Source organism: Gavia stellata, chromosome 6, assembly GCF_030936135.1.
Source record: "Gavia stellata isolate bGavSte3 chromosome 6, bGavSte3.hap2, whole genome shotgun sequence".
Taxonomy (NCBI): Eukaryota; Metazoa; Chordata; class Aves; order Gaviiformes; family Gaviidae; genus Gavia; species Gavia stellata.
In genome coordinates this window covers 54022235-54048294 of record NC_082599.1, presented here as the reverse complement: position 1 = coordinate 54048294, position 26060 = coordinate 54022235, and the positions used below count along the sequence as shown (strand labels likewise).

Sequence of the window (26060 nt, the reverse complement as noted above, 5' to 3'; positions counted from 1 at the left end):
TCTCACACTCTTTCTAAAGAGAAAAGTGGTAACAGAGAACCCTTTTAGTATTTCATTTCTTATAATACTGCCAGGAAGCTCTTTGAATAGTTCTGTCTGGTTTTAGCACCTGATATTTGAAGCTGTAACCAGGGCATTGAGTTCAAATACAACTTGAACTATTTTCAAGGGCTTATCCAGCCTTACAACATAACACCGTCATTGCTCCAAAACCTCTTTCATTAAATCAGCCTGTCTTTCTCCCAATTAGGGTAAAATCCTGAACAGAAAAGGATGCTGTCCTATTTGCACTGAAAGTAAGTTCTTTCTTCACATTCTTTAAATTCTTTTTTATTCTTTCAGAGAAAATAAATATATGAGAAGTATGTTTGCTTTTCTGCCTTCTTTTTAGAGGTGGCTAAAGGGCAGGTGATTATTGCTGGCCACAGATTTTGCCTCCTATAAATCTGTAAATTTAAAATAAAATGCCTGACACTATTTTTGTCAAATCTGAGCTGCTGCTTTTTGAAGGATGTAGTTGGCCTGTGAAATTTGTAGGTGATAAAATAAGTAAATGAATAGAGTTGTAACTTTGAGGACTGGGTACCTTTTATATCTGTAAATAACATCCCAGGTATGTGTATATATAATCCAACACCTTTGCAGATGATCTGTGAGAGTTAAAAAAAGGTGTGCGGAAATCTGAGGCACAGTCTGGGACGGTAGTGGAAAGTACAATAGAAAGGTCTCCTTCTGACTGTATGATGTTTAGCTCAACCATCACCTTTTTATCCCTTTACTCTTCACTTCAGGAATGATCATCTTATGATATCACTTGTGTTCTCTCCTAGTCAGTAAAGCACTTGCATAATTACTTATTTTTAAGCTTGTCCTATTTTAGTCAACAGGGAGACTTGTCTTCACTGAAGTTATTGGGATACAATTACCTATTTCCTTCAGGACATGTTTAAGTATTTTACCAAATAGGGACAGACTGCTAAAACGGGGTTTTATGATTTATAGGAAGGCTACTGAAAGAAAGAGCAGGTTTTTAAGGACAGTGTTTCCTATTCTTTTTTCTAAAATCAAATTGATTTTGCTGATCAAGTCAATTCTGGGTGCTCTTGGATTGCACAAATCCCATATGCTAAATACCTGTTTTTCCACTCTGCAGCTCAATTATTTTGAAACATGTAACTTGTGATAAAATAAATCTAGTTTGTAAGTCTTCAGTATCAAAATGAAATTAAATATGAGTGGCAAGCTCAGAAACACTTGAAATAATACTGAACAGAGGGAGAAATGAAAGAGGATTCAACTGACCAGCAGTTGATTTCATGTTAGCTCAGTTTCAAGGGAGAAGAAATTTGCATAGACCTCTACTCGAACATGACATGTCATTAGTGTCATGAATTTATCAATCTCTACCTTGCATCTGTTCTTGTCTTTCAGTCTCATTTAATGTTTCTCATGTGTTCTTTTGTAACATGAGAGGGGGAGGAAAATAATGGGGCCAGGCATTCCCTCAAAGCACTGGAGACCCTCTACTGTAAGGGGTTAAAAGGAAGACAGTACAGTGACTCCTTCAGAAATGCTGTCAGAGAATGATGACTTGTGATAATTGTTTCATGGGAGAAGGAGGCAAAACCCAGATATTTTCCAAGTAAAAATAACTCATCTAGGAACCAGGTTACCTAAAAAGTCAGAACTTGGTAATATAAGAAGGCAATGGTCATGACTATAAGACATGTGAAATTAAGGGCAGACCACTGTTGTTCGTCCTCCTGCCGTGCAGCTCTGTAAAGAGCCTGGCTCCATCTTCCCAGTAGCCTCCTTCTAGGTACTGGCAGACTGCTCTTATGTGTCCCTGAAGCTTTCAGGATAAACAACCTTATTCCCTTAGCCTCTTCTTATGTGTCCTGTCTGCATTGCACTAGCTGTACATGAGGCTGGGAGGCTAGTTGCACTGTCCTGCAGTGTGGCATGCTCCTCTGTTGCACGTGAAACAGAGGGGTCCTTTTTTTGGAGAGGTGTATCACTATGGACCCATTTAGCATTTGGAGGAGAGATGATGCTGACCTGATTCTAAGCTTTTATGAGTAAAGGCTGTTCCCAGCTCTTATCAGGTAATGTAATCAAAGCGCTTAAATACCAACTGTCATACAGCAGTGGTAGCCATTAGTGTTTTAACAGTTGCCATTTGCAAGGAACTAATTCCACCTTTGCGCCAGAAGTGCTGTAAATCTCATCACAACTTAAGACAGGCAAAAGGCAAAATCATAAGGATTTCAGTGATGATCACTATCTCAGATAGTAATTAGAAACTTTGCTAATTCAGCCAATTTCTGATGTGATAAGATGTACATGCACAGCCCTTTCCCTCACCCACCCACTCATGTTGATTCTCTCTCCACATATTAACACACCAGACATTTCTGGCAGTCCAGCAGATATTAATTTTCCAAAGTAAAAACAACATAGGAGGTACAAGAACATACTGTACACAGGAGAGCTTTGAGTACAGTTTAAATGCAGCCAATTTCTATGAAGTGGGTCAAAAACAGTCACGTTGTTAAAGGATACACTTTAAACTGAAAAAAAAAAAATAATCAAAGGATTATTTTTCAAAGCAGTTTGTTGCAGAGAAAAAGTACCTCATCTCCTAAAGGGCTGGAGAGTCTCTTTTGTCTACTGTTGCTGAAGTTAACTGTGGTTGGTTTTGGCATGTTGCTGTTTAAGCTCCATGGCTGGTGTACAGTTATCGCTAATTAAACACAGTGGTCATACCAGTGGAAAATTCAACAGTTTAGTTTATCCTGCTGTAAAAATGTAATGAAATGTACTCTTTTGGGCTTGATTTAGAAAAATCACCACTGACGTCAATTTCATAAATTAGTAATCCTATGTTAGACCGAGGTCATTTTCATATTAAAAAAAGAAAACACTAAACCTGAGTTCAAATAACATTACCAGACTGCTCTCAACTCCAGACAAAGATGGGAATTTGCAATGGAGGTTAAATCTTTGTTCTTGATAAAGAAGAATTGATAGCCCTTGCTGAAATTGCAGCATGCAGTATGAAAGCTTCTTACTGCAACCATGTAGATATATTTTAATTATGATCAATAATGCTAACAGTCTTACCTAAGTCATTGTGAGGCTTTATGGATGAAGTTTTTTCAAAGTGGACTGCAGTCTTCTAGGTCTAGCAGTACACATGATTAATTTTGCAGTAAAGGCCTCTTTTGGGGCAGAAAATTTTGTTCATCACAAATCATTCTGCAGCTTTTTTAATTGACGAAATGACCACTGGAACTAAACCAAACCCAAGGGCATTTGGACCCAGCCTTAGGAGTAAAAGGTTGGTACTTTCACCTGGTCCTGCATCCTTTTAATTTGTTTTTATAGTAATACTGAAAAAAATGATGACTCTTCAAAGAAAAAAACAAAAAAAAGGAAAAATAAGGTGGGGTTATGCATTGTAGGTACCTGGGAGACCAGGGAGTGGGCCTAAAGAACCACACAGGCCCCTGCTGGTCCTATTTCTTGTGTTATTTCCTTGCCATGGAGAAATACATCAACAAAAAGACTGCAATTGTTTATTCATAGTGGAATGCTGTTCATGATTTACCTCTTCAGCCGTTTTAGCCATGATGGTCTACTGTATAAATATGTATTTGGACAAATTGGAATAGCTATTTTATTTATGAAATAGACCATAAAGACTCCTGTGGAGTTTTTGACACCACACCTTGTAATGTGTATTATATCAAGCTGCACTATGCAGCAGTTATGAGGAAAGTACTCTATGGCTATACATTTTTTAAAGAAAAGCTAATGAAATTCTATTATGTGTGTTCTGTAGGTAGTTTTCAAAAGTTAATAATGTGTTCTGTTTGATTTAGGGCTTATTTCAGCATATGGGCTAATTGCATTCAAAGTTTCATTTTATTTTTAAAAAGCTGAGATATTTTTGAATTATAAATGTGCAACCAGAACACCCTTAACTGGTAAACTTGTATTTTTTCCTCCCTCTCCTTACTTAGAAAGTGTCCAAACCAATTTTAGTTATAATTTAAAGTATATTTTTCTTGGCCACTCTTAACTAGCTACAAGCCCAGAAGAGTGTGACCAGACATCTGGACATCTTGGACTTCAATTGACTGCTCTGATCTCCTGAAAAAATAAAACAAGCTATTCCATGAGCACCAGAGCTAACAGAGCCTGGTTTCCTATGGATTTGTGTCCCATTTCCTTTATATCCCAACAAATAATAAACCCAGCTAGAGACAATATATCCTGGGGCTGCTCTGGAGCTACAAGTGTGCTAATTGCCCAGCCAATATGCTCATGCTCTCTGGCTAGTCAGGATGTGTGTGCTGACTGTCTGTCTGGCCTCCACCAAGCAGTATATATATCTCGCCTTTCTAGAAAGGCTAAATACTGTCTGGAGGGGTGGGGGGATTGGGTGGAAGGCAGAAACGTACTTTTTGGCAACCACTTATTTCAATAAGTGGTTCTTACCTTTACTCGGCATACTACTTACGAGAAATGAGTTGTCTTTCAGACTTTTATCCCTCCATATTGGCCAAAACAGGTCGTGATTTCATAAACTTTTTTTTTCCTTATGAGAGTATGTTAAAACTCAGGAAATGCTAAAAAGTTCTTTTCCTTGCTGTTGCTTTTTCAGCTTCCTTTTTTGTACAGATAAATGTGTTTTCAAAAACGGTGCTTCTTGCCCATGGTGACCTTCCTCTTCCTCGTTACCTTTTCTAATGAAAGTCACTATTTCATTTGAATTGGGCACATGATTTGTAAATGCAAGGAAAGCATGCCAAGAGTCCTATAGTATTCACTTTAGCACCTAAATACTATTATCATTAGCTTGCATTTAAGCTGTAGAGCCTTAGGTGGAGCAGAGCAAACTGCATGAATAACGCATGTAGTTTAAGATTGGCAAATGGAAAAGCGTAAAGTTCGTATTTAGTTGCTTAAAAAACAAATGTGAAAACTGCTGAGCTCCCAGAAGCTTTTATGAAAGCCAGAAGTTTTGAATACTGATTTGGGAACCTAAATGCAGGATTTCCAAAAGAGGTTTAGAGGTGTTTGCAGCCAGCTCCCAATGTTTAATCAGAGTTGAGTGCCTAAGGCGCTTTGAAAATCACAGCCTGGGGCCATCCTTTGAAAAATCTGTGTTTTTCAGGGACAGGGAGGGAATGGGTATATTTGCCTTCATGTGCATTTGTAGATAAGCAAAAGAAGACATCAAGGATCATGAATGCCAGGTTCAAAGCAAGCAAGAGGCAGTGGTTCTTCGTGCACTTTGCCCAAGGATGTTGTGGATACTAAAAACATTTTTGGGTTCAAGAGGAGACTGGAAAAATTCACAGAAAAGAAGTCTATCAAAGGTTACTAAATAAAGAGAAACTATGTCTAACTCAGAAAGTCCCTAAGGTGAAAATAGTTGGAGGCTGGCAGAGTCTTAGGGGAAAGTATTGTATATAATTGCCCTCTTCTAACTCTACCTTGGACAGCTGATAGACACAAGGAGTATCCACAATAAGTTGCAAACAATTTACTGTGGGGAAAAAAAGGGAAGGTTCTTCACCCATGACCCTATGCCTTGTTAGCACAAGCTAACAAAATTCATACTCCAGTGTTGGGGAACGTAGTTTTGGTGATGCAGCAACACCTCTCCATCCCTTATGTCCCAACAGAGGAGCAAGTCACACACGATCCTAACTAGAGAACCAGTGCTTCCAATAGATTTCAAAAACAGCCAAGCAGAAAGACTGGTTTGTTTCAGAAGCAAAAAAGAAAGAAAAAGAAAAAAAAAAAAAAAAAAAGGCAGCAAACCATAAAACATGATGTGATTGAAACTCTGCCAAAAGGGAATAAACAACAACCCAAAACCTAAAAATGGCAGGAAATCTTTTCATGTTGCCTGTCTTTTGCAGTCTTGTTACACCCGGTATTTAAGGTTTATTTCTAGGCCAACCAGTTCTTCTTACTGGCAGTGCCTGAGTTATCACACACACTCTTGCAGGGTGTGGATTTTTTTTTTTTTTAAACCCACAATTTTAGCAAATCTTTCAAGAATGTTTTACACAGTGATATCAGAGAATTAATTATTCAGGCTCTTTTTAGGTAGATTTTCCCTCCCCCATTTCCTTGGTTATTAAAGAAAACAGTCAAATTTGGATCAGACATTCAGTTATCCAGACCAAAATACATTCTTTTTTATTTTAACTGCACTGCATCAAGTTGACATATGACGTGACACGATGTAACATAACATAAAACAACATTACTCTGCATAACACATTAGAAATTAAAAATAAATATTTCCTTTGGATCCCATTGGTACTATCAATTTTACCTGCACATCTCTAATTTATGTTTGTTCCTCTCATGTCTTGCCTCTTAGCCACTTGCTTAGGTGAAGAACCAGCCTCCCCCTCCCGATATGTTAGTTAATAACATGTATAACATGTCCACATTCTTGGCCCCTAGAAACACAGGCAAAAACTAGTTCTCTCCTCTGAAATCTTCACTGATGTTTGGGCTGATTTTTTTGTTGTTAGTTTCCTTGTTTTCATACAAGTTGTCATTATGCTTAAAGAAAAATTAAAGCCTGAATAAATGAAATAGAATCTGAGCAGGTAATAAAATGTATCTTAACATTCATTATGCAGGTAATTATATGTGTACATAAGGAAATCAGAAACATGTTAGTATGATTTAGTAACGGTGAAGTTAGATTGTCTCTGTATAAAAACTATGGATTTTTTTCCCATTGGTAAAAAATACGTTGGTGATTAAAAACTATATGATTCCTGACAATTTATGGAGAATCAATTAATCTTTTTATGGACTTTGGAAAACAGTTATTGATATCCTCATTGGTATCAATGAGGAAAATGAGACTCACAGAAGTGCACGTTTTTAAAAGCACTCTCTTATCTAAGTGTCTTGGTTTTCAGGCTCTGCTTAAAGTCTGTCGGTTAGGGGTAAAGTAGAAATCTCCCAGGTGCCAGCTCTGTGATGGCACTGCACCATGCCGTGAGGGAGACTGAGGTTAGACTTTAGGAAGACCTTACTCACAGTAAGGACAGCCAAGCCCTGCAACAGGTTGCCGGAGGTGGCTGTGGAGTTGCTGTTACTACTGCTCTTTAAGAGCAGGATAGATAAACACCTGTCAGGAATAACATAGGTACAGGTGATTCTGCATTACAGCTGGAGAAGGAAAAGATAATGTCTCCTGGGGTCCCCTTCAGCCCCATTTTCTGTGTTTCCATGTAGGTATTCTTGGACACTCTTTAACTACAGCTAGAAAAACGCTGGAAACATTATAGCTGCTTTAGCATAGCACTCTGCCTAGGCTGAAAAACCCTGCTGAGAAAGGTGTATTGCATAGTCAGAGCTGCATTGCACTCCACTGAAGGAATTCCCTGCCTCTTCTCCATAACAACCATGTCTCCTTTTTTGTAGGTTTGAATTTGCCCTTTTTTAGCTGCCTTTTCAGGCAAGCCACTGTTAGTTGGATAATTTTTTTTTTCAGTGAATAAATTGTATTCCTTGTTACTCTTCCCCTCCTTTGTTGGGTTTTGGTGTTTTGGGGTTTTTTGATTGATGCTGTTCACAGCTCTCTGATTACTGAGTCAAATTTTGTTACTGCATCAAGCCCTCCCTCTAAAACAGGCATCATCTTTCAAAAGCAGTCTCAGCCCATGGGCATCCAGCTGGCAGTAGCAGTGTGCATTTCTCTGCCTTGAGACTCCTTCCAGGAACAGCAGCAATGAGATGTGGTTAGGACCTATTGTTATACCAGAAGGCTGCAATGCAAATAAATAGGCTGCTTTCTTTGATTGCAAGACAATTCAATCAATTGCTGGGTAACTGCAGGGTAACTTAGCATCATTCACGAGTGTGGAAATGTTCTGCCTTTGAGCTGTGGGTTCTCTGACCAGCATATGGCTGCAAACATCAGTAAGAAATCTCCCTCCATTTGTAATGATGCAAATGATTGGTAGAGATGGATTTTATATATATATATATACACACACCATGCCCTTAGATAATCATTGCATCATGTTAGTCACGTACTACTGACTTTTAGTTGGTAGCATGATAACAATAACTGCTGCAAGTCAGTTGTGTATAACCAACATATATGATAGCTTCTCACACTGAATAAAGAGCCTGGTTCTACAGATACTTTGGGAAAAAAACATAAATATACCTAGTTTATAAATGTACAATATTTATAAGTGTGCCTGTGTAAAATACAGGCAGAACCAGGTCCTGCTAAAGTGGTCTGATGGCTTTTAATTTCAGGGGATCATCCCTGCCCAACTGGGGACATTAAAATTAGCCTCAAAAGTATACATGTGATATTTTGAATTCTGCTTCTGTTAGTGGGTTAGCCTTTGCTCCCACAACACAGCTTCAGGGTGGGAGCTCATCCCAGGGGAATTTAACTGTCTGAGAGAAATGCCTGTAGTCTTAGATACTTGTTTGTGCTCCCAGAGCTGGCAGCAGAGAGACAGGCTCCTCCAGAGAGTAATTCCCCACGTGTTAAAAGAAATGTCTAAAACTGGTGAGATGAAAGACTCTCTAGTCATGTCTGTTTCTCTTTGTCAGTGAGAGGGAGACTGGATGAATTGCTTAGACTAGACATGCCATGTTTGGAAAGTTGAAGCTAGGTGGGAAGGCTCCCATCACACATCTCCAGAGACATGTGGGCTCTGCCTGCTCTGATATCATGAGTGAGGCTTGTATCTTCTGGAAATGAAATAATTTGAAAAATTTCACAGGTGTTGTAATAACCTAAACTGTCCGGCTAGTACATTATGTTTAAGGGACAAACATATAGTTTGGAAGATGTGTCTTTGGTTCCTAGCTACAGGTTAGCCTTCCTATGCTGCCCCAATGATCAATTGACCTTTGGTTCCTACCCGCTTTGGGAAAGGCTTCTACTAAAGCCATGAAACTTCTGTTTTTCAAAAATATATATTCCCAGTGGGCATCAGCCAAATCGGCCCTGTAGGGCAGATAGATTAGGCGAGAGTGGCGTCCTCGAAGTTCTTATCAACTGTTTTTTTCAAACTTTGATTGATCCTGATATGGCGCTTTTGTTTCTCACTCACCTGCAGAGCCTGGAGTTTGCACTGTGTTTGGAGACCCCCACTACAACACTTTTGATGGACGGACATTTAACTTTCAGGGAACATGTCAGTACGTTTTGACGAAAGACTGCTCCTCCTCTGCCTCACCCTTTCAGGTGCTGGTAAAAAACGATGCCCGTCGGACCCGTTCTTTCTCCTGGACAAAGTCAGTGGACCTTGTGTTGGGCAGAAGCACTATCAGCCTCCAGCAGCACCTCACAGTGAAGTGGAATGGGACCCGCATCTCACTACCTTGCGAGACACCACAATTTCAGATCGATTTGGATGGTTATTTGCTGAAAGTGACAACCAAAGCAGGTAGGGCAAGTGTGTGTGTGTGTGTGTGACTTCTCTCTGAAGAACTTCTCAAGTGTGACATGAACAGCAGTCAGTAAAAAAGCATGATAGTGGTAATAAACATAGACACAACTCTTCAGAGATCTGAGGAACCCAAAGGGCTTTCAAAATCCCTGCAGCCCACAAGCAGACAGAGATGCCAGCTATGAGTTTGAAGTCTTTGCAGGACATTTGCTAAGCTATGTTTCATTCTGCAGCTGACAATTAACTGCCTGCATAGACAAATGTGCCATGATTTTAACTGCCAGTAACTTAAAAGTGGCTTATGCACAGTCATCATTTGATACTTATAGATAAGAACAGAGAGGAGATCAGTTTTTAAACATAACATTCAGTTTTTTCCCAGTTGCAGCAACATATTTTACAGTCTAAGTCAGCAATTATATAAAATCATAGTTACTAATGGCTGGAATGAATTTAAGTTGTGAAATTATGGAAACATTTCACTGGGGCTACCCAGCAAAATGGAGGTTCTGGTTTGAAAACCAAGGCCTAATTTGCTGTTCAGTGCCATCTTGTTGAGCTTGCTTTGTGCTCAAATAAGAGTTTGTCTGCAGGGAACAGAGAGTCCACAGCACCAGAAGCAAAAGGAAATCAGAAACTTCAGAGAATCTGGTACCTTATTTGTAGAAACAGGGAGGGGAGATAGCAGACTCTCAAGGCTTTTGAGTCCTAGAGAATACATTAATTGTCAAAATGCTAAACCAGAGGACTTACATTTGTATTGATAAACTGTTCTGAAACTATAGTATCCTTGCATAGATAAAGACTGAGGGGAAGTTTAAAACTTTCTCATTAGCATGTGTTAGGTACAACTGTAGTCCTGAGAGATTTCACTTACACAGTGAAGTACTGTTTCAGTGAGAATACTGTTTACTGTTAATTCAATTAAATGCCATGTGAAAGCAGTGAAACCAATTTTTCTTATGGAGTGATATAGTCACAGGCGTGACACATAGTCATACTCATTATCTAGCATAATTTTTTTTCAAGGGGGACACTAGCACCCACTGTTGAGCTGAGAAGTTAGACACCTGTTCACACAGCCCCTGGAAATGTAAGTCTGCATAATGTGGATCCCAGCTCTGGGCTCATTCCTCAAAGTGGCAATGCAGATTTTTGTGGCTGTCTGTAAAATGCACACAAGTTGACCATTATTCACAACTTCTAATTAAAAGCATCTTGAGGGTTTCTCTTTGCAGCCAGCTGAATGCGATGAATTCTGGCGATGTGGATTTCATTAGCCAACCACAGGCCAAGGAAAGGTTTTCAACTGAAGATGAATGACAGCTAATCCTGCTGCTATTCCATTTGTCTCTGGTGCAAACCTAATAAATGACTACACACATCCTTGTCCATGTGTTGGCAGAGGGAGTGCAAACATGGCATATGACAACATACCAAACAGTGTGTAATCACTGCAAATTATAGCCTAAATAATTCCTCCCCTTAACGGAGCAGGATCAGGTTTCTCTCGCTGAACACAGCATGATGGGCCAAGTCCTCCTTTCCTCAGCACGTAAGGCCTGGAAAGCAGCAGAACGGCATGGCTTCATTTTGCTGGGAGAGGACAAGCAGCAGAGAGGCTGTAGAGAGGAGGAATGTGCTGAGTAGAACTGGTTTAAAGACAAATGTTTTGTTTCACAGGAAATTCCGAGTGCCAGGGGAAAAAAATTGGAGAATTTTCTGTTTCAGAATGAAACATGCATTTTTTTAAAAAATATATACTTTCCCAGTGTAGGGTGAAAAAACAGGGGGAGGGAGGAAGTAATGAAAAATAAGCAAAACCACTGCACTAGAAGCAAAATTCGAAGTAGAATTGGGCTGGGAAGTGCAGGGTCTGGTGCTTACAGCTCAGCCAGCATTCCCACGGCTTTTGGTTTTCCTTGTGTAGAGCTGGGAGCTGAGCCCTGGTAAAACAGGGGAGCCCAAAGCTTCAGGAAGCCTTGTGGTCCGTGGCTACAGGGCAATCTGCATGGCAGGGCTGTCCTGGAGTTGCATACCCTGAAAGTCCAGGCTTCCAGGCAGCCCACCAGGCGAGCTGGCAGGAAACCAGCCTTGGAGCCTTGCCTGTGCTGTGTTGGAAGTTCATTGAATCTGATATGTCTCCCTGAAGCATTTAACTTCTGATGAATTGGCATTTTCCAGTGAAAACCTGTTTTGTTGCTAAATTCCTCACCAGCTGTAGCCCTGGATGCCATTCAGCAGCAATTCTGGCGCCCTGCACTTGCAGGTACTTTGTCATGGGTGTGGTTGGGAGGGTGTTGAGTCCCTATCTACAATTTGTCTGTTAAAAAGAGGAGAGAGCAGAGGGTCATAGGGCTGGTCTTACTTATCTGTCCCTCTAGAGCAGGAGCTTTTTTGTTTTTGTTTCTGTGCTGATTTTTTGCACAAAGCCGCTTTGCTGAGGTTTTCTGTACCACTTTGGCACTAAATCTTTAGGGAAGAGTGGTCTGCCAGTTCTTGAGGATGCCTTTACCATGAAAAATCATGCAGAACAATTGATGGGAATTCCCAGCATGGGGAACTCAGTGTGTGATGTGCATAAATCCAGAAGGATTTTTTTTTTTAAATGCAGTAGAGCACATAGAATGCCAAGTTAAGAAATCAAGTAACAATTTGGTTAAGCATCCTTCAAAGAAAGGGGAAAACTGGAAAACCCTAAAAAGTAACTCAGAGAATATTCCTTTTCTGCACATCCCCAGATGAGACAGATGCTGCATCCTTTGGCTTCTCATCTCTTGGATTCTGATCTTTGTCCAAGTGAATGGGAAACGCATCCATTTTGGGGGGGAAGGAAAGGGGGGCATAGGCACCAAGAAACACTTCCAAACAATTTCTGTCTGCCAAGGAGACCATTTCAAACATTGCTCCATAGCATAATCCTGTCTGTCACAGCTCTTGTTGGTTTACAGAAACCAACTGAATTTTCTGCTTGTGAACAAACAAAAAGGCACACACTGCACAGTGCGATCAGGCTCCAACAAAATTATCATGCATGTAGGAGTAAATACCCTTCCTCGTTACCCCAAAAGGGAATAAGCTCCATTATGGACAAAAACATTTAGGCTGTTCATCAAAGCTAGAAATTACCCTTCCATCTGAGCAATTCCAGCAGAATATAGTGTAATTAAACAATACCCAGCTAGAGGAAAGTACATCCTTTTGTGGTAGTTAAACTGTGAGTCTCTTGAATCTAATCCAGTAATCAAAGCAGGACTCTCTAGATTTAAAAATGTGCATTTTTATATGCTGAGATGAAAATTCATAATTCATAATGTTATTCTTGTCTGCTTACCTAGAGTTCAGAGTAACATGTAACAAGTAGATGTCACAAAGGACACACAAATATTCAGGATAATTTTAGAGTTAAACTTTTGTAATGAATGTGAGCGGTTTCACTGAAAGTCAGTAAGCCTTGGCTTGAGAAAAGAAGTTGTAAAAGGAAAATTAAGATAGAATCATTAGCCAGTCTTTTGTGACTCTGCTTAAAATCAGCAGCTTCTGAGGGAGCTCATTTGGGGAAGAAGTTGAACACCGCCTTAAAAACTGGAATTATTTTCTGAAGAGAACTGTCTGAGAATTTGGATCTTGATGCTTTAAGCTTTGGGAAAGTTTATATGGTTCTCAAGCCCGAAGAAATCTTAGTTTATAAGTTAATGGCAAAGTTTTTCTAAATGCCAGCACGGCAGTATTAATCTGGTGCCTGCAAATCAAGCTGGATTTTGTTTTGTTCAGCGTTGTCAGAAGCAAAGACAGCTGGAATATGAATTTGTCCAGCAATGATAATGTATGAAGCAGCTTAAAAGGCAGCTTTCCCCCTTGCCACTGTGCTGGCCTTGTTAACAATTGTAGTCTTGCACAATTTCTCAGCTGGCTGGGTGTAAAGTGCCTTTGGAGGAGGACACAGTGGCCCCATCCATGCTGGGTTTATTAGATAATTTGAAACTGCTTTCAGGCATAGTCAGCTCAGGACATATTTGTGCTATCATTGCTAACCTATAGTGATAAGAAAACATGATGCAATAAACTGTAGTGACCGGTGATGCAGAATTATCTGCACAACCTTGCTTGGTAAATCGTTCCCCAAACTCTTGGTGACACAGTGTAAACCACACAAGCACCAGGACGGTAGTACCGATAGCAGAGCACCTCTTCTACAGCCATAATTGCCATTTGTGCCTCACCCTGTTTCTTTGTGGTGCGGGTAGGAATTGTCATAGGAGACAATGGGATGTGTTGCTAAAGAAAGGGTTCCAGCTTTGAACTGAGTCACTGGTATGTTAATCACTTACATGAGGATAGGGCAGGATTTGAATCCCCTAGTGACAAGCACTGATTTACAAGAGGAAAGGGTGGTGCTAAGCCAGCCCACACAGCAAATGTAGAAAGCTGGAGTGAAGTCCTGGTCCTGCACCGCGGAGCAATGCTGTTTGGTATTCTTGGCCAGGCAGGGAGAAGAGGGTAAAATCTGGATCATCCTGTTTAAAAGCAGGTTCCTGTGTTTATCCTTAACCAACTGCTGCACACAGGTACTTTATGGGAATAAATTAACGTCAGCAAAATGATTTGTGATCTTCATATGCAGGGTTACTCCAGAGATGTGAATTAGTAGCATTCATCAGACATTGGATATAATTAAAAGAAAGGCCATTTTTGGGTAGAAGTTAAGCAGCAGTGATTCTTGGTGGTGTTTTTATCCCGTATGATACCAGAATTGCTTTCCCTTATGATACATATTTACTCCTCAAAGGATGGAATTAATTTAATTTACAATCAGCCAGGTAAAAACTAGCAGTTTGGTCTCCACGTGATCTCTGGGCCCTCTAGAGTATCACTGGAAACAGAAAGGCATTCAGAAGGTCATTTATTCCTCTGCATTAGACATCCATGTTGTGACCCAGAGCTGACTATTTCTCTCCACCAAAGACAGGGCCCAGACAGCTGACTTAAGTTAGACACCTAGCTTTTAGATGGGTACAGACAGATAAAATGGATTTCACTCACAGAAAGCAATTTTGATTTTGATATACTAGAAGTGCAAAACCTTACTGTAAAACAGATTGTAGCAGAGCACTTACATCCCAGCCACTAGATGAAGATTAGATGTTTACCATCATTCCTCAGTGTTGCTGACTTATGAAGATAACTTCAAAATGTTGGTAATTAACACCTTTTGAATGAACAGTTTGAATCCAGTTCAAAATGCCTTCTTACAACAGTTTTACCCATCTGGCATTATCTTTGTGGTTATCTTTTTAACTCTTTACCTACACAAAATAAGGTACTTGTATTGGAACAGTTGTATTCACCCAATGAGTGATCAGTGTCAGCTTTGCAGGCAAGAAAAGGATGTTTTCCATAAGGTGATCACTGGTGGAGTCTCATGGAGGATGGACACCTTTGTATGCCCATGACCTTGCAATGGGTGACAATGGCTGAAATTGTGGGCTCCCTGCAAAATCAGCTATACATTTGCCCTAGCAAATTCACTTTGCAGAATTTTGCAAGAGCCCTCTTTCGATGTTGAGAGTAGTTCTGCCTTGGCTCCAGATTTTTTAGGATAACCCCATTCATTAGCAAGGAGGAACAAAAATAAACAGAGACAGGCATGAGTGTAGTGTAATTGACTGTGATTTAAGAAACACTACACTTGCCAGAGGCACTTACTCGGAGGTATATAGAAATCTCACAACATTATCAGAAGGGAGCCAATGGCTTTATTTAGGTTCCCATGAACACTGTTTCACAAACATAAGGCACAGTTTGTTATCCTCAATTTCTTCTTCTCTTTTTTTTTTGTGTGTGTGTTTTTGTCTCATCTCTTTATTAGGCTTGGAAATCTCATGGGACGGAGACAGTTTTGTGGAAGTCATGGCTGCACCGCATCTAAAAGGCAAACTCTGTGGTCTGTGTGGCAATTACAATGGGCACAAGCGAGATGACCTGATTGGGGGGGACGGGAATTTTAAGTTTGACGTGGACGACTTTGCCGAATCCTGGCGCGTGGAGTCCAACGAGTTCTGCAGCCGCCCGCAGAGAAAACCTGTGCCCGAGCTCTGTCATGGGACGGTCAGAGTGAAACTCCGAGCTCACCGGGAATGTCAGAAACTCAAAGCGTGGGAGTTTCAGAGCTGTCATTCAACAGTGGATTATACCACATTTTACCGGTAAGTGTGGCTTCCTGTGGAGGGAGATAGTAAGTTACTGTGCGAGGATAAAGAACACACAGTTGGCCCAATTTCAGTAGCATTTGAGCACATGCTTTGAGCTGCTTTTGCTAAGAATTAATATACAGGCTTGGAGTTACATTATGAGGAGCTTTTCTGAGTCAGGAATCAGAAGATGATGGTCCCGAGCTAATAAAGACCCAAGCAACCAACAGCAAGAAAGGCAGGCAGGCTTGAGATCACCTAGAGAAAAAGTACTTTTGGAGACTGAGGAGAGAGGGGGAAGAGACTTCAAAACATTTTGGTAAGCTCTTTCTGATTTCAAAGTCAGCTGTAAAGTTGAGGCTGACTTCAATTGCTATTGCTTGTGGTCCAGAGACGTGTGTCTTCCCAGAAGCATTTTAAAAATGCCTTTATTAAAGCAGGGATATTAAATATTACTAGTGTCGCTTGGATGGTGTAGTTTGTGGGTTGAGAGTTTGAAAGGAGAGGGTTAACAAAAAGTTCAGTGCATGCCCATCCTGCCCTGGGAGCAAAGGAAGACAGATGAGGATCTAGAAGCCTTGTCTGAGTGAATTATTTAAGATTTTTTTATCTTTAAAATGCTTCCAGTCTAAACCACAGAGACATAATTTCTGTTCTTTAATTGGCATGAGTTTATTTGCCCCTCACTCAGTAAATAAAATTGGCTTTTCTTTTGATTGCCTGACATAAAAGATAAAAGCAAGCCGAGTCACAGTTGTATGATGGTGAATGGAGCTGCCTGATCTCTGTGCGCGCAGATTTCCCCACTTGTGCACATCTGCTGAACTATTGGGCTTATTAGGAAAAGCTTTCTAAAATGACTCCATTTCCCCTATGAATTTCCTTTCCTCTTCTTTTATAATGAGACAGAAAGACTTTTATCTACCCCAGCAGAATACGCCTGGGACTGGGAAATGCTAGAAGACGACACACAGCTTGGCTTGTAGTCTATGTGCTTCTGCATTTAGTTTGCTATAGTGTATCCCTTTGCTAGGAGCCTGGCAAAGAGTGAAGATTATATTGTGTGCAGGTTATAATACTTTATCTTTTCCAATGGCTGGAGGCACAGCAGAGAGCACTAGAGATGCTAACACACACACACACACAGGGTCTGTTGAATGCATTTCAGCAACATTCCCATCTCACTTCCATCGTCCTCTAAAGGTAAGTGATGACAATGCAAATGGAAAACAGGCACAGAGAGATTTGTTTCATTTTGCAGTGGATTTTTTGTCCCTTTTTTAAAGTAGCTCATGATTAATTTAGTGCAATACACTTCCTGACACCACAGCGGAAAATGATTTATATTTTGGCTAGAGCAGCCAGAAAAAAAAAATCTCTACATGCTTGCACACAAGAATTACGTAGAGTATTTCTGTTCCTTTAAAACGATGTCTCCTATTTGTCCTGGAAAGACCATGAGATCAAGCAAGTATTTAATTTGATTATGTCCTTTTGTAGAAAAGACTGTTTTTCCCTACGGAAACCTTATGTTGAAATGACCATCATATTCTGTCAGAAGTAGCTGTTTGTTTGCTTCCATTTAGATGTTGCCAGCTGTTAGAATGCTCAACTCCCAATACAGGAATCAAAGATAAAATGTAAATTAAATTAAATAATGGTATTTAGTAGAATGCTACTTCTTGTTAGAAACTGACAAAGTTGTAGCAAGCAATTTATTCAACAACCATGGCTATTTTTCATACTAGGAAATTCCCGCAAGGAGGTAATGATTATGGGACACACATTCAAGAAAGTTCTGGGAACCTTTCTAACATAAATCTTTGCATATATAAATACGTGCATGTGTGCATGTGTATAAGGATAAATATAAGTACTTAAAAGATTTGCATTTTTGATTTTTTTTTTCAAAGAACCCATTGCTGGTGATGTACTTTTGCAGAGAATTTAAATTACCATTAAAGGAGATTTAAATTAACATTTACAGCTTTTTACTGAGGTCTTTTAAAAAAGCATATTTAGTCAATGTTTTCTAATTTCAGGATAGGTTTAACTAAAATTTTTCCAATTCCACTTTTCTGACCATGTACAAGCTCCTAGCAGTAAGAGGAGTGAAGAGGCAGAATGGTAGGGTCAGGTTATTTCATTTTTCTATTCATCTCCTCTTTGAATTGAATAGCTTCTCAGTCTTTACCCTCCAACATTACGTATTATGGAATTTTTCCATTTGAAATAATGTATTCTCAAGAGTTAACCTTTCTTGGTCATCCTTGCCTATATTATCAACATTGCCTCATTTTCATTATGCTGCTCTGGTAGTGACCTGCTGTTAATAAGAATTCTCAGAAATAGAAATAAACTCTGCAGGAACATTACGAATTAGGGTGTGTTTTCTCCAAATACCAAAAAAGGCAGCGAACAATGCATTGCAAACATTTGTCTGACATTGTGTTACTGAGGAGATTTCTGTGAAGACATCTCAAATTCATTTTAAGTCTCATTCTTTTTACAGCTGTAGTTTCTCCTTTTGTTAGCCATCCAAAAAACATATACAGCAAGATTGTCATGATTGTTAGGTGAAAAGGATATGGTTAATGTTTTAAAGAGTTGAGATCTAACTGCATGGTTGTGGGGTGAAGAACAGCTAACTCCTGAGCTTGACCTTGACAGATCTGTGACACCTTAGGAGAAATGATTGTGCACCTTGCCCTTAACCCTTTTTTTGATGTTGTGTCTTTGGTGACTTGTGTTTCTTTGCAAAGCGCGTGGTAGAAGAAAGCACAATATAAGTGCACAAGAGAGGATTTTGAAATAGGCCAGACTGCAAACTAACAATTTTAGCATCTAATTTTATACCACTCTCTTAATTCTTTGTTTTGTAACTAGACACGTTTTATGGGCTTTTAATTGTGGTTTGTTTTGTTTAGTTTTGGGTTGGTATTTTTTGTTTGTCTTTAATGCATTGCTAGTTGTTCAGCACTCATGAGTAATACTCTAAAAATAATCCTTAGGGTAGAACTTTATGGAGGCAAGTTCATTAAGCAGGGAAACGATTTTGAATTTCCAGGAGATTTTGGTAAAGTCTGGGTGAAGAAGAGATTGGCACTGACAGTCATCACCATTGCCACTTGTCTATTTTGATATTTTAATATGGCTAAGCATCCTGGATTAGTCCTTGCCAAAAGAAAAAGTTCACAAGGTTACTCAGTAGCAGGTTTTTAGAGGGGATACTTTGACTATGTATGCAATAAAGCTTGCACTCAGACTCCTGAAGCTGCTCTTGAGTATAAGCAGCACTAAAAATAGGTGATGCCACCTGAATTTCTTATGCTGCTGTTACCAGAAACAGCTCTATCACATTGTCAAGAAATATTATGGTACTATTTAAGCTCTTGGATGAGGATGTGGGGAGCTTAGGGGACTTGAGGAAGAAGAGGACTTTCTGTGCTCACCAAGCCCTACCCCATGGCTGATACTGTGTATCTTGGAGCTGTGCTGGAGCAGGGGCCTGGAGGCAGCAATGTGGCCTGGGGGGCAGGTCCCCAGTGTGCCCCCATGCCTGTGTTGCTCAGCCATGACTGATGCCTCTCAGAAGCCTCCTTGGGAGGCACAGGAGCAGGCAGCCCCAAACAGGGGTGGAGGGACCGCAGTGAGGGACACAGCAATGCTGCTTGATACAGGGACAAGTTGGGCTGCAGGAGACACCATAAAGGAAGGCACAGGACTAATACTCCTAGTAACAGCTGCCCTCATTAGCATCTGTGGCTTTCTAGTAGGTTATCACCAACAGATTTGGAACATGACATCAACAAGGTATCAGTATATCACCCATCTCTAATACACCTATACAGCAGCTGAGTTCATCAATGACTAGTTAGACATTGCTCAAGACTCTCACTACTGCCATAACTTTGGAAAAATATTCGATGTCTTGCTTTTGCCATGCAGTAGATTACCCCATTTGAGATTGCAAAATTTGTGCTCCTAACCCTTGAGACAAGTCTTTTTATTGTTATTACTCTTCCTATTATTATTATATATTTTTGTTATTGTTGCTGTTATTATTACGTTTTTAACAGACAACAGCATACCAAATAATTAGTTGCTTTCTTTCTCTTTTGTAATTGTCCTAAGAGGTATGTTTTTCTCTCAAACACTTGAATGTAATCATACTCAGTATTTTATGTTAAGCAGTAATTGACATAGTAATAGCCTCATTTGTTTGAATCTGTTAATAAAATATATTCAGGAATTGCAAATCTACTTTATTGCAGTTCTTGCCTTAAATGTTCCATGTGACTGTGCATTACTCCATCTTAGCTCTTGGTTAATCAGTTAAAGAGTTTCTATTTTAGTTAACCAATTAACTTTATGCAGTTAACTGCTGCAGTCTTGCAGTTCTTCTAAAAATTTCCACTTTTCTGGAGAAAATATTATTGTTTAGAGCTAGAGCATAAATTCCAGTGTTGTGTAGTCCGTCAGCTCCCTGTTATTAAGTTTGACAGATATGCTATGAATGGCTGCAGAGAGCATGTGAGCCATAGCATTGCTAAGTTAATTACGAGCTCTATTTAAAAGATGAGGACCCAAGGGTTTGTGGCTTTGAAGCAGAAGGTTTGAAGGTTTTTTTCCCTGTTAACAATGATGTCCTACAGCTGTAAAATTCATGTGGTTATACCCCTATGTTCACTCAGCAGGATGGTGCAAAAGAAATGTAGGCTGAAGAATTACTTCAGAAAAGGCTGTTTCAAGTGTTAAAGGGGTCGGTGGAACTGGGATCTCTGGAGCCCTCTGTTTGCTGCCAAGGGTGCATGTTGCAAAATTCTCCCCACGAGGTTTTCTGCTCCTGGCTGTGCATGTGGGCACAGCGGTTGCCTGCTCTGCTCCAGCTGAGGCTGGGCTGCTCCAGGGCTCGTCTGTGGTGTAACTGAAGTGCAGCTGTAGCTCTGACCACTCACCAAAGTGACTCCTGTCCCGGCTCCTGCTCCTGCACCAGCTTCCACCCACCCCAGGGCAGAGCTGGCCTGTCTCCCCTTCAAGACAAGCCAGGGTTGTTCGCCTGAGAATAGGACCGATGGCATGAAGCCGTGGCTGGTCCCCTTGCAGACCCGGCACAAAGCAGGCGCTGTTGCTCCCACTCGCCCTTGTGCTAAGGTAGGGATGTTTCTGCGCCTGTCAGACCGCCTGCCTGAAGCTGGCCCTGAGTCTGGGTACTAGTGGCAGTGTAACCACAACAGAGAGGAGCTCAGGATGAAACAATTTACTCAGCTTCTTGGGCAAATTGTCACTGAGCAGCTGTACAACCCAGGGAGCCTCTGGTTAGAAAGGAATTTAAAAATATTTGAAATAATGATTGTATTTTTTTAATCAAATCTGCACCAGGACTTGAGTTTCCTATGAGCTAGATGCTCCACTTTCCAGTCTGCTCTGTTCAGCATCTTTGAGTCTTCCATCCATTTGAAGTTACCACTGGAGCTTTAGTTGCTTGCATTGTTGAGTGCTTAATAATTCAGCCTTTCTGTACAGAATACTCTGCTTTATATCGTTCTGCTTATACAAGGTGATCCTTTGCAGATCCGCATTGGAGAAATGCGCAAAGGACTAAGCCTAAATGCGTAGCCACTGGGGCAGCCGGTGTTCCCAACCCTTACAAGAGCACTGGTGCGCGGGAACACATTCTCCACACATATCTGGCCGGGCTGCCTGCTGCCTTTACTTTATGCCCCTGTATGAATCAACCTTATTCGCCAAACCACTTCTAAATGTCAGCCTGTGCATCTTGTGTAAGGCTGTGATGACCTCACTGACATACAGGTAAGAGGCACCATGACTTACACTGCTGGTGACTGACAGTGCTAACAAATGGGAGAAAATAGACTTTGTAGTGTCTGATGCACTTTGGGATTTCTAGCAGCAAGCATCAAGCTTTGCTACCTATATGCTGATGGTAAAGAGTACTGCAAAAATGCCGCATACATTTAAGTCTATAGATCACCACTGTTTTAAGCCTCCTCCTTGAAGTATTTTTCATCTGATGTAGCCAAGAGTTAGTGCAAGCTGCCAGAAAAATACTGTTTAGATTTAAGGATTAGAAGTTTGGATTTGGACAAATAGGTTGAGTGGTCAGTAAAGATAAATCTGAAGCCAAGCTGAGCTCAATTATCTGCAGATCATGATTCCTCTTCATCTTTCCCCACACCCCTGCCCCTGGTGGGGTATGTTTCACATAACCAAGCCCCATCCACTTGTGTCTCTTTAGAAAAGTACCTCAGGAATTTGGGGCTAGAAAACATTCTTCTCTTTGTATCAGTGGTTATTACAGCTGTAAAACACTGAAGCAGTGCCAGAGGATTCACAGATGTCTCCTTTCCTGTTGAGGTACTGGGAATGGGGGGGATGAGGGTGGAGAGGGCTCTAAAATCTGACAAGACCGTGGTGTTGGACAGACACCATTCACCTGGGACTGTCCGTGGCTTGCTTCCAGCTGAGAAGCGCATGCTTCCCCGATGACCCACTTTGTGCTTCCCTATATGGAAAGTTAATGATTTTTTATTTTTAACAAGGAAAGATTTTTTTATAGGAAAACCAGATGAAGCAGCATACTACTCTGTGATTAAAACCCAGGGAAGTTTCCTTTCCTTCAAAGGATGGCATGTCTGGTATGTGTTTGTTTTGCTTACCTAATTACATGATGACAACCCTACCTGATGCTGTGTTTTTACACTGAATGAGATGTTATTTCCTGCTGGTTGCAAGTGCAATATGAGGCTTCTTTTCTCTCTTTTCCAGGAAAGAATTCAATTTGTGATTATCATGCATGCAGGTATATAGAGACTTATTACAAAAACCTGCTTCTTCCTAATAAAACTTCATTTCTTTCTGGTTTATTACCTGGCTCAATGAAATTCAAGTCAGGTGTTTCATAACCAAATACTGTCTTCCTCATTGCCCAGTGTCTGACAGATGTGAGACTCTGCATGTGAAAATGTAAGGTCAGTTTGACTGAGATAAAAATGATCCTGAAGGATGGTAGGAACTATGAGGAAGGGAGGGGAGGGGGAGTCATCTAACGGAAAAGCAGGGTACTATAAATACCCTTCTCATTTGTCAATATGGACTGCATTCTCAGAACTTGTTGTTCCTGGATTACCTTTGGTAGGGTGGTTTTGTTTGTTTTTCTGCAGTGTCTTGGAGTCATGGGATAAAATCCCAATTCACTGAAGTCAATGGGAATTTTGCGGTATTTGGGCGACAGGTTTTCATCACTGACTGTTCCTGTCCCATTCAGGTTTATTACACTAATCTCTTGCATCAGTTAGTAATCCTTGGTTAGTCTTCCCACCATTTGCTGTACCACAGGCAATTTAAGAAAGCTTGAGCTGGTTCAGAGACAGCGGGTCCATTTTTTACTAGGGGAGACAAAATGAAACGCATTCAGATTGGGGCTCCCAGATCCTGTCTGCTTGCCACTTTTTTCCTAGGGGAAATCTAAGGGGTGGCTTTCCAAGGCAGAAGACCAAATTTGTCTGGCCACAGGCAACCGAGAGATCCTTTCTGTGTTTTGCTAACTTGAGGTCACTCATGGTTCTATTTTCTTGGCTGTAAGAAGTTTGTAGAAAAAGCCTGCAATGCTATGTCTGCTGTCCCTCACATTTTTTTCAAAGCTTATCTGATAGGCTTTTAAACATGCCCTAGGCATAACTTCTTTAATACAGAGTTTCCCATCTCAAATATCCTTATTAAAGTTGCAACCTTAAAATGCCACTATTTCACAGTAAGCATGAGTGTGCCCTAGGACTATCATGGCAAAACACAAGCACATCCCTGTTGCATACACTAATAAACATTTTTGGAAAGGGCCCTTTCACATTCTGGAAAACACCCCTGATGTTTCAGTAATATAATACAACGCATGATTTTTAAAAAGAAGAGAAGAGCAGGTGTGGGGAGGAACTGGTAGAAAAGCAGAGTGATATCCTCCCTTGTGGAACTGTTTTAAAAGACGCCACCTGCCATTTGGTGCAACTTGATCCATTGCCAAAGCAAAAATACTTGCTACACTGAAGTACTCTTATTAGCTGCAAAAATAAATCCCATTTTTTGGAGAGATGCTATTCAAGAAAGTTGTCAGCATCATTGGAGGAAACCACCCTATGTCTCTGTCAGGTACTGCAGAATTTTAACTATAGCTGCTACAAAATCCAAGACCTCTGTTTGATCTTGTTTTAGTTAAGACATCTTCACAGCAGGGCTTTCTTTGCTAGTTTGTTTTAATTTAATTTTAGCTTTTTCTGTTTTAAGCTTTATTGCAGTATTGATTTTAAATAAAATCCAGAGATGCTTAGCTGATGGTAATATGTCTATTTTCATGAATAAATAATTCAAGAAACCAATCCATCGGATCTCATATTCTGCCTTGGGCAGAGGCTAGGAAGTGTTGCAAGGCAGAGGAAACCCACCCATACTGTAGCTGGCCAACTGTGCCATGTCATATATGGTGGAGAAATCCCTTTCAGGCCCCTGAGATGATCAGTTTACATCTCATAGCATGAAATTTTAATTACCTTTCCTTTAACATGCATAACTGCAAAGCTACTATATTTCAGCTCCTATTTTAAGCCACCTGCAGTATATCCTGCCTAATTAGACACACAGCAAAGATGAACGAGGGTGTTTATAAGCAGGCAAATGAGACGAATTTGTGGGAAACGTTTTAAAAATAAGCTTAACCTAATCCTCCTGTTATTCTTATGAGTTCATTTATGCTTCTGGCAGGATAACCAGACAAAGCAGGACGTGAGCTGTGACCGGCACAAACAACTTTTCTGTAGAAAGTCTGCCTTAGGAAGGTTTTGACAGCTCCGAGCAGCTTATCGAGCTTGGTTTCGCTGTTGTTCGGAGAGCTGACTTGCCGCATGCGAGGGGTCCATTCTGCAGACTTTATATGGGTTAGATTTAACGGAAAGCTTTCTTGTGGGTGTTTTTAATAGCTGAAGGTTTTTCCTTCAGTTTTGCTGTTGTTTCCTAAATCTCACAGGGCACTCAAAAAATCTGGGGTGTTCCCAGTCTTTGAGATCTCTGGGAACCTTTGCATTATGTCAGCTTTTCAGTAGCTGACTGTGGTATAAAGTAGCAATCCAGGGTGAAGGCAAATCTGCTCCTCTCCTGTCCATCCCCGTAAGGGCTCGCTGTATCGATAGGCGTGTGAAGGTCCCATACTCCACACTTGCTCTCTCAAGTGTGCAAAGTGCTAGTGTGTAAAGCAATTAACTTCCCTTAATTATTCAAGCCTTGTTTTTCCTTCAGTCTTCACAGCACACAAAGGAATCAGCACCTCACATTTCTGGTGATTTACACGGCCTCACAAACAAGCGCCGCACAAGCTGTTTCAGGAGGCCTCTACTGCTGCCGTTCAACCTGCAAAATGTTCGCTCCCTGGGCAGCGGAGCACCAAGAGCAAGAGCAGATCAAGCACCAGGCGCCGGCAGCGTGATGAGAGGCCGGCGCAGCCCTCGTTTAACTGCGAGCACACGGGTCCTACACAGCCGTATGCGGCAGAGCCAGTGCTGATGAGGGCTTGGGGCATGACAGCAAAAGCTCATGACCACCCAAGGCAAATCTTGGCACCTGAGGATTATTGTACCCTAGGTTGTCGCAACACCAGAGCAAAGAGCAGACTCGTGGGAAGTAAGGCAAGAATGGGTGGAGGTACTTGTGCTTATACAGTAATATGTATTTATCCATCTCAAATATTTACTATCACAATACCTGATCTTGTGTTAGGTATGAGGCACAGGCTGGATGCATGGGTATGTGTGTCAGGTTCATCCACCCTTTAAACTCTTGAGACACCACTTGGAAACACACGTGTGTGACTCTGCTCTCATCATTAACTCTGTCTCTGGTGGACTCGTCAGAGCAGGCACAGACTTATGCTAACATAGTGAGGTCTCAAACTGGAGATTGCCAGTGCCATCCTGGAGCAGGGGTAGAACTAAAATGCTACTGGATCCAAAACACACCGTAAACAGTCCCTTCCTCACCCAAAGGGAGTGGTAGGGTTATATTTTCACCCGAATGGAGGGCTCTGCATATGTGAGGGCAGGTGCTGTGATTTCATCTCTTCATCATGATATGCAGAGGATAAGAGCATGTAAGTTTCTTCCTGACTCCCCCACTGAAGCCAGTTGAAATTAAAATTGGTGGGGAATGTGCTGGGAATACTGAAGGGAGTTGGAGCCATATGTTTTCTTGCATTCCTGGGTACTCCTACAACTAACATTCTGTTTATATAATATTCCTGAAACATAAAAGCTAAAATAAATCCAGCATGTGAAAATTAATAACAAGTCATTTCTCTTATGATCTGTCCAGAGGAAGCTGTCGTAAGTGTTAAGGTATT

General features: G+C 40.8%; 1 protein-coding gene across 1 annotated transcript in view; it reads left to right on the top strand.

The window, feature by feature from the left end:
- The window catches only part of BMPER (BMP binding endothelial regulator), a 145368-nt gene that overhangs the window by 86292 nt on the left and 33016 nt on the right, over window positions 1–26060 (top strand). Inside the window, exons 11-13 of the mRNA XM_059818979.1 lie at window positions 251–296; window positions 9135–9464; window positions 15337–15673. Coding sequence (XP_059674962.1) covers window positions 251–296; window positions 9135–9464; window positions 15337–15673 — 713 coding nt within the window. The remainder of the gene's footprint in view (window positions 1–250; window positions 297–9134; window positions 9465–15336; window positions 15674–26060) is intronic.